At 35.8% G+C, this 9,140-nt stretch overlaps 1 protein-coding gene across 3 annotated transcripts in view; it reads right to left on the bottom strand.

The window, feature by feature from the left end:
• The window catches only part of LOC104125703 (anoctamin-3), a 214,281-nt gene that overhangs the window by 46,525 nt on the left and 158,616 nt on the right, over positions 1-9,140 (bottom strand). For all 3 annotated transcript variants that reach the window (XM_035893722.1, XM_035893721.1, XM_035893723.1), the window contains 5 exons: positions 6,768-6,899; positions 5,291-5,397; positions 3,832-3,887; positions 1,271-1,392; positions 1-67 (listed from right to left, as the gene is read on the bottom strand). The exon at positions 1-67 is cut by the window's left edge and continues 74 nt beyond it. In XM_035893722.1, coding sequence (XP_035749615.1) covers positions 1-67; positions 1,271-1,392; positions 3,832-3,887; positions 5,291-5,397; positions 6,768-6,899 — 484 coding nt within the window. The remainder of the gene's footprint in view (positions 68-1,270; positions 1,393-3,831; positions 3,888-5,290; positions 5,398-6,767; positions 6,900-9,140) is intronic.

Genomic DNA, 9,140 nt, shown 5'->3' on the forward strand with positions numbered 1-9,140 from the left:
AATAAGCATTCCAGTATACCACCCCAACCAGGCAAAATACAGTCCAATTTTTTCACCAAAATATCGCCTACATGAAAAGGAAACACATACATTGTTTAAAGTTAAAACTTACAGTGACCTCTTATCTAGCTTCACAGTAGTAGAACAATTCTAATGAGGAACTACCATTTTTATGGTAAAATTATTGTCTATTTACCAAAAAGTTTTATTTCAGGCTAGCATAACATTTCAGTGACACTAATTGCAGACTTACCAAAACATATTTTCTAAGGATATAACTGAAGTGCTCTGTAATTTTCATGCCCTTGCAATGACTAAGTAGATGTACCAGTTTCAACACTATTAAATGTAGGACATTTTATTTGCACACACAGAGAGATACACACACACACAAAAGATTTCTGGAAAGGGATAAAGTACGTTGGTATGACCTAAGTATTCCATTATAAAAAGCACTTGTGATGGATAATCATATAATATGACATAGTTCAAACTTTTATAAGAGTTTAAGATTGCGGTTTAATTATTCAAAACTTAGGTAGTTGCTAGAAGAGATGAAGCAGCAACGATCAGAAAGTCAGTCATGGGTGATGCTATTTGATCAGCACAGAATTGTCCCATGGCACATGCTTAGCTCCACAGCCTTCAGTGGAACAACACTGGGCACAATGATTGATTAAGACTGTCAGATTAGGAATAAAAATTGACAGCAAGAAAAAAAGAATGATTGGTATTCAGTGTCAAAGGTGAGGAAAGTATGAAACCCAAACATCACAATTATTGAACTTCAATTACATATATTTCTCTGCTTGACATTTGGTAATCTATGACACTAATTGCAAGATATATAAACAGGCGTTCATTTAAAGCCACATGGAAACATAACAATTAGGCTGCATTTTCCTTCCAATGGATCTGGTAACTCTGACTGTCCATGTGGGTAACAGTGTTCGCTTTCAAAGGTGCTCTCATGAGGGGCAAATGTCTCTGATCAGCAAACCACTTCATGGGTTTGTATTTTAAGTTTCACAATGCAAATTGCCAAGCAGCTGGATCTATGTGCGTTTTATGCAGCCTCATTTGAAGTTAACAGCCCTGCACAAAAGACCACCCAAAAGCAGCAACTTAAAAATGTCAGTCTTATCTAATAATATTGAATAGCTAAATTTTACAGGAAAGCATAAGGACAAAGAATTTACCAGTATGGTTAATGCACTATTACCAGGTTGGTTGTATCACAGAAACAAGCTACTCTTCAAAGTACTAATACCTGATTAAATCAAGAGGCTGGTATTTGTACCACATTCCCCACCGTGCCCAGCGCTCATATAAGAGGTGTCTGTGATTCTGAGCTCCGTGTGTTTTGATGGGATGTCTGCTCTTGTGGCTTCCCTGAAAAACATAAAGAAATAAAAGTATATTACTAGGCAGTATGGAAAATATATAAATTTCTTAGGTATTTGAATATAATTTTAAGTGAGGTGTTTAAGATTTTTAATAAACAGGTCCTATATTATAGACCCCTCTAGGACATGTCATCTGGAGCTAACACATAAGCCTGACAGAAGAGGTATGGTTACATATGCTTCTGAAATGGTCAGATTCTCTAAGAATTAATGATAAAACCATACTAGTACAAGACTATAAAGAACTACACAACTTTTATATGGTATCAAGTACAGCGTTTCCATTTCGCTAATATATGCTTATTTGTATGCTTTCACCTATTTCAGTTTTGCAAAATTTTTCATGAGATGTTTGCGGTACCTTTTCTTCCTCCCCTATAAAATTTTAGAAATTTCTGGTACGTCAGCTTGGTTCTCCTCTCCTAGACATTTTCTATGACTTTAACTCCTGTTTAAAGGTATAGAAAAACATAGTCTTTGTGTGGTACATATTTTCTAAGATGATGGAAGCAACAGAACTGGCATTATTTTGAAGCTACAAAGGACTCTCAGAGGCATTAGAAGCAAAACACGGTGTCAGTCTGACCCAAAAGGAGTCCTTCCAGACCACGCCTGACACTTATAGACTGCCTGACAGCCTGACAGCCTGAAAGAAGAGCCTCATGCTCAGCGGTCAAAAGGTAACACACAGATTTGCTAGAACCATCCTAAGCAGAATCTCTTATATTTGTAATTTTACTCCAATTCTGAAGCAGGACATTTCCGTTAGTTCAACTTTTTCCCCCAAAAAGATCCCACCACTTGGTTATAGTAAAGAAAATCTTTCATCAAATAACTGCAAGTGAGCCAAACAATTTCTTGGGAGGAGAGCTGAGTTCCCCAGAGCAGTACTTCAGAGTTAGCAATCAGATTCTTGCCCCTAGTCAATCCATGTAATTTAGGCATTTAGTTTTTATCATTTATTTGAAATCTTGAGTATTCCCTGCAATTGAAAAAGCACTATTTATTTGTTACAACCTGCTGACCCTCTGGCTTAAGAATGAATTAAAAACAAAGTTAAACACAGCAAAGAGTCCAGTTGTACTCATTTCTCATTACAGTCAGCAAAGAAGCATACAAAAAACATCAACACAGAACGTGACCTTTGCAATGTCTAGGAACACCTAAGAACAGAACATCAGTTTATTCTCACAGACACTTGGATGAGCGAGTGGAATGCATAAAGCATTACCCAGTACTGCATATTTTTAAATATTTTTTTCCCCTCTGCTTCTTTCTGCACTGTTTATCCATAACAGAGTTCAAGTCTCAGCATTCCCTCTGGGACTGAATTTTCACTCTCACTTGCTTGTGTGATAAAGATAAAAAAAAAATAAAAATTGAGATTGTTCAATTGCTAGCCCTTAGCACCAGTCAAACAGCAATTAAGGTAAGAATGGCTTAAAAATATGACTTCATTAACCTGAATCAACTGAAACTTTGAAACAGTAGCTTATGCCGTAACAAAGGGACACATACATAAAATGGATACGACAGCATGGCTCTGACAGCCAGAGACAGCTTCACAGGTTTTTCTGGTAGCATGGGCAGCTTTTCCCTGAAGTCAGTAACACACAGCTAAAGTGTTAACAATGATGTTCAATTATTTATCTGAAATACTCCTCTATATTTCCAGTATTTAATTATTAATGCCATATAAAAAATTACTCTCAGCAATTTGTAAAGCACAGGCCAGTCCTTTGAAACACAAGATCAGGTCACAGAATTGAGCCCAAGCAACCACAGAGTTCACAGCTGCAATTACCAAGCTACTGGTCAGCATTTAAAATGACTGAAGATGTGCGGCTTGCTTCTTTCTTTTCTGTACACAAAGATTGTCTGAAAACCCTCTGAAGTTAAACACAAGTTTTTAATTAACTTCATGGGTTTACAGTCTTCAGTAGACTTTAACCTACTGAAGAAGATATTGTCAAGTAGAAGTTATCCAGAACTGCTTAGAAAAGACTCAAAGGGAAATAATTAACCAGTCTTCCTAACTGTGATCAAGTGCACAAGCTATTAGAAAATCAGAACATTTTGTAGGTGGCAGGCAAAAATGATTTAGTATGAATAATTGGAACAATTTGGAAAAATTGATATTCTTATTAAGAACTCCACAGGCAATGTCCAGCTCATAAAAATAAAAAAAAGGATTGTAATATTCTAGTTCAGTAAGAAAATGCTCCGGGAAGTTATTATAATGCATTATATAAGAAAAATTTTAAAAGCCAATAGTAAAGTAAGACCTATGAATAAAAAAGCCTCAACAGATTACATAGTGAAATTAAAAATTTGCAGAACAAAATTAAAAATAAAGTAGGATCTCAAAACATTAATGCAAGCTTTAATCTAAATATAAACACAAATACAAAATTAACCAGGTTACCTCATGCGGTGGAAATGCTGCTTCATATGTTCCATTATTTAGTAATCTATTAATACCTAAAAAGAAAAAAACATTAGTTCTGATACCAATTTTTTATATACATTTAATTTCAAGCAATGTGAATCTTTAAGTTATGTACTGAGAATGTAACTTAATATTAGATGCTCAGGATGTTGCCAAACATGACAATAATCAATAATCCCACCAACTGTTTATGCAGATCGTGCTGATCCCTCAAGATTTCTGGCTCTGTCAAACTACAGCAACTTTCTGAGGGCCAATGTCGTCAACTTTTCTCTCAGAGTCGGGTGCTCGTGCCAGATCAAGTGTGAGAAGATACTTACATTCATGTTGCATTCACCAGAGCATATGATACAGATTTTATGGGTGACCGGGTGATCTGACATACAGAGAGAGTGGTCTGGACAGACAATGCTTGAGGCAGCAAAACCCCTGCAGGGTTAAAAGCTAACTTGTTGTTATTTTTAAGTATAAACCAGCCGAAGGAGTTTGTATCAGAGCAGTGCTCTGCTATATACTGGCAACAGCATTCTGGATCAGTTCCTAAAGTCTTCCTAAAACCAGATTTGTTGTACTATCAAGCCACATTATGAAAAATAAATAATAAATAACCATTCATACTTATAACAACAAGATTCAGTAGCCTGTAAGAGCACACCCATAGTTGACAGTTTCCCCAAGAAATAAGTACTTGTGATGGATTTCAGATTTATCCACTCAAATATATAAATTATGCTAAACCAATCTTGTAATGAAATTTGCCATATCAGCTTCAAAGGCATTAGATTTCAACCCTTGTTTTCTATGTTTTTCTTACTACTGCTTTTCTTCAGAAACCCAAACAACTTTCTGTAATTTCTATCCTCTTCGTAAGTATGAGGTTTTAAGTATGCCTTAGTATGTTTTAAGCATATATTTAATTCTGAATTTAATGCCTGCAAAGAAAATAGAAAATCATACATACATCCCCTGTTCATTGCAAATTAAAATGCGTAGTTAGACCTTCTAAAAAGTAATACTGTAATAGCAGTTGATATCAACTGAATTTAGTCTTCTGGTGAGGTGCATGGAGACCTCAAGTAAGTTAAGTGTAGCTCACATTGATTCTGCTGGGTAGCAGCAGAACTACTAGGACCATTCCTACAAAACACTCGACAGTATTCTGAGGTATACGTTATCTCTGTTGTGGCTCTTGATCATGTAAAGTTATCATAATCTCTCCAATTAATTTTGAAGAATGATTAATAGGTAAAAAGTATTGCAAATTTTCACTGTGTTACTTAAGAAAACAATTGATTCCTCCAACTCTGTTACTTAGCAAATAAAAAGATTTCAAGGAATGGCAAAATTAATTGAGTTTACTCGATACTTTTCCAGGCAAGTCAAGATATAAAATTTTTATAGGTTCAGGTTAGGAAAAAAAATACAGTATTCTCACCCATTTTGGATTTTCCATCTTCATACTTAGTTCTCTGTAGCATGTGATGCACGATTCTACTTCTTGTGGAATTGCTGAAGAAGCTATCTTTGTTGTTTATTGTAAAACTGTTAAAATAATGAATGTATTTTAATATTCAAACAATGCACAGGTGTTGAAACATAGCTGCTCAAGTGTTTTATTCTTACAGTGATTTATTGGATCTTTACCCTCCTTGGTTATTGCACACGACATAAGATTTTACATCCCTACAGCGTCTTCTCAGGTCCAATAAATATATCATCACCACAGATTACTGTTGGGAAAACAGAGCAACTAAAACTAAATTCTAAAATATCCTAATATCTAGGTCATTTCTGTTCTGGATGTAAATAATTAAAAAAAAGATCTTGAGAAGCAGTGGTTATTCTCAAAATCAAGTTACTTACAAGTTGGCAGATGTCTGTGTCATGGAACTACCATAACTACTATTTACAAAAAAAATTAAAAAATATTATGTCCATGGACTGGGCACTCGAGTAGCAGCTGCACAACCACTTCCCCTTAGAGAATCCTAGGATGGAGCTACATAAAGCATTCTTTCCCAGATGGCTTTGGGTTCTAGATGCCAAAAAACTGACATGCAGGAGCTTTTGCCTACTCAGCTCTGCCAAAACTGACACTATTATGGTTGATAACGTCATCTGAGCTGCTTGAGAAATAACACCAAAGCCAGGTGATTGATCCAATGCTATATGGTCAATTACTGAAAACTGAGATTTTAAGGCAATTACTCTCTCTTTCCAGGTTAAAGTCAGTCCACTAGCATATAGCTTCTTCACTGAGAAGAAAAAATTCCCATTCAGTCTAATTTACACTTTTACTTGAAATGAACTTTTCTCTCCCAAAAGAATTACCACAAAATACTTTCAAAGTGAAGAAACAGCCAAAATTTTCAAGTCCTGAAAAAATTCACAGCACAGTTAAACTACATCAGCACCAACATGCTGATTTGCACACACAGTTTTTATTTGGTGTATATATATTTATACTTTCAGAGACAAAAGCATTTTTAAACTGCAGATCTGATAAGAAAAAAAAAAAAATCATCGCTGGTTGTAGCTTGCCTCCCAGAGTTCCCAATTTCAACAGCTGTCTCAGGTTTTGCCTAAGTAAAACATGTAATTAAGCAAAGCAAACTTGGGCAAGTATTTGCATTTTGTAATGTAATGGAAAGAAAAATTTCTAAACCAAAAAGGCACTGTTCATTTTTCAGTCAAACGTCTGCCTGTACTACTGAGTGACTGTCAAACAGCAAGTAACAGAGAATAGATTTTGTCTTTAAGAGAAAATCCATAGCAAATATCAAATATGATACTGGGTATTTGCCAGTGACCATCTGTTAATGGCTGCTTCTGTGGCACTTGCTTACAAGAAGTGAGAAAACAAAAAAAATCCTCGTGGTCTCTGGCGCTGCCTTTCCAGTTCCAGCACTTACTGGTGTATGCGTGCACGGCTAAAGGGTGCTGTGTAGCAATCTGTTTCTTCCAGATCGGGGAGGGCCTCCTTATCAAGCTTCATTGGATTTCTGGGCAACCAACTTTTCAGCTCTCTCATATTTCTCTGCAAACTGAAACAACAAGAAATCAGATTTACATGCTCTCACATGCTTGTTATTTCTAGCTCCAACATTGCATATTTAGTGACACTATGCTAGAAATTAAATGAAATGAAATCAGGAAATTTCCACATTAAGTAACTAAAAAAAAAAAGGAGTTAAGAGTAAAATTAGCAGTTTAGTGATTTATCTTGCACACTTACTCAAGTAAAACTCATCCCAAAATCTGTGGGATTATGCTTTGAGATGGGACTGCAATACTGAGTCTAGGTAAAGTCTTTTTCCAAGGTAGTTCATCTGGCAGAACTGCGGATGCTTATGCCTTACTTGAGAACTTATCTAATTACTTTCTCTAGCCCCACTGGATGAGGCAAGTGTAACTCCTCCTCCCTCCCCTGTCAGGTAACTCAGACACTAAAATTAATAAAATTTTAAAGTAAATACAAGACTGCTCAGGGCTCAAATTTTTATGGTTTTCCAATTTCAGTAAAGCCTTCCCCTGCAAAACGTTCATCAAAATCCAAGGGCCAATATTGTCTTACAAAACAGTATACTTATACATCAAATAAGGTAAAGGATACGTTATACAGAAATGGAAATACAGTCTTAAGACAAAAAACTAGGTATGGCTTCATGTAGTTTCCTAAAAATTTACGTTATAAAGCACAAACAGAACATAATCTTTGTATCCTTGATTAGATTATATACTGGTAACAAAAAGGGCTTTCTTCTGCTGGCAACTTGCCTAAATAGTACCTCAGGACATGGTTTATACAGGGGAAAGATCTAGTGAAGTGCAGTTAATGTTCAAGCAAATGCTAGAAGTTACCTCCTTATTACTTCAAGTTTGCACTCCTTGATGACCTGTATTTTTTTCATATTCAGCTGCAATGAACTACGGGTATTTAAGGAGTAGGCCTCGTATTACACATGTGCTACGTTATGACACCATAAGCATATCAGAGATGCAGAAAAAATCTGAATTTTTGGAAAACATAACCCTAAATAATATTTTCTTCAGCACGATTTGGGCCTTACTCAATGAATATGTATGGATGATATATAAAGCACATATATCTCTTATCCACAAAAAGCGTAGAGCCAAGTATCAGATTTTTTTTTATCTGGGGCAAGTACTTAAGTGCCCGTGCTAAACAGAAGCACAGCTACCCACTTCATAATTAAGAGCAGTAAGTGACGACACAGTAAGTTGCTGTCAGGCAGCAAAGCTACCTTTGTGAAAATGTACCTCTTATTTTCAACATCAGCAAAAAACGTTCTACCCCAATTTGACACCATGTCAGACGGAAATCCAAGCCAAATGTGGGATCAGAATTTTACATTGACATTTAAAATTCTCAAAATTTTCTTCTTGCTATATATTGCTAAGGTGTCAGTGCACACTCTGTATGTAACCGGTACTGCACTTGAGGGGCGCCGCTCTAGTTGACACTAAGCATTACGAGCCAAAGAACATAACCATGTTCATAAAGCTGAAATATAGAATACAGTTCCCAAGCAGATGCATCCGTTAGGTGCCTCCTCTACTCAAATAATACCTTACTGTGCGAGCTGATTATCTTACTGGTTCCAGTGGAAGTTCTCTTGGTACAAAGTTATACACAGTGTATACAAGCACAGTTTTCACTTTATTTTCTTCATCCTTTTTTCTGTTGGACACATGCTGATTTTTTTTTTTTTAAGAGGCAAACCCCAGGCTTTTCTTTAATGAGGGAAATATGCACATGCATCGGGAAGAAGAACAGAAAAACAATGCATTTCAGATGCATTCAGAAAAATTTCAGATTTTTTTTTTTCATTATGAAAACCTTTTAGAATTGGTTATGTAAAAAGCCTTCCCCTATCCAAAAATCAAAAAACCCTAGTAGAAATTAGCTCGATTCATGTCTGTTCATTTAACGTGCAAAGTAATGAAGAACAGCATTGGAATAAATTAAAAATTATGTCCACATTACATTTGCAATGTCTCTTGAGGCAAAAAGGCTTTTTATCTAAGGTGGGATTGCTTTTTCGTTACACAGTTTATGGTTGATTGCTCCAAAGTTCAGTGCCTTCAGATGGCATAGAGTATTTCAACTGAAAGGCACATCTCCCCCGTACAAAAATAATGTAGCAAGAGAGACCTCTTTTCTTGGCTTACATTATTTCATAATTAAAGAAACTGAAGTTTTATGGGGCTCTCATTCAACGTATTAACAAATTTCAGACAAATTTTTGCCTAAAACATAGGAC

Source organism: Egretta garzetta, unplaced genomic scaffold (genome assembly GCF_000687185.1).
Source record: "Egretta garzetta isolate BGI_Z169 unplaced genomic scaffold, ASM68718v1 scaffold455, whole genome shotgun sequence".
Classification (NCBI taxonomy): domain Eukaryota; kingdom Metazoa; phylum Chordata; class Aves; order Pelecaniformes; family Ardeidae; genus Egretta; species Egretta garzetta.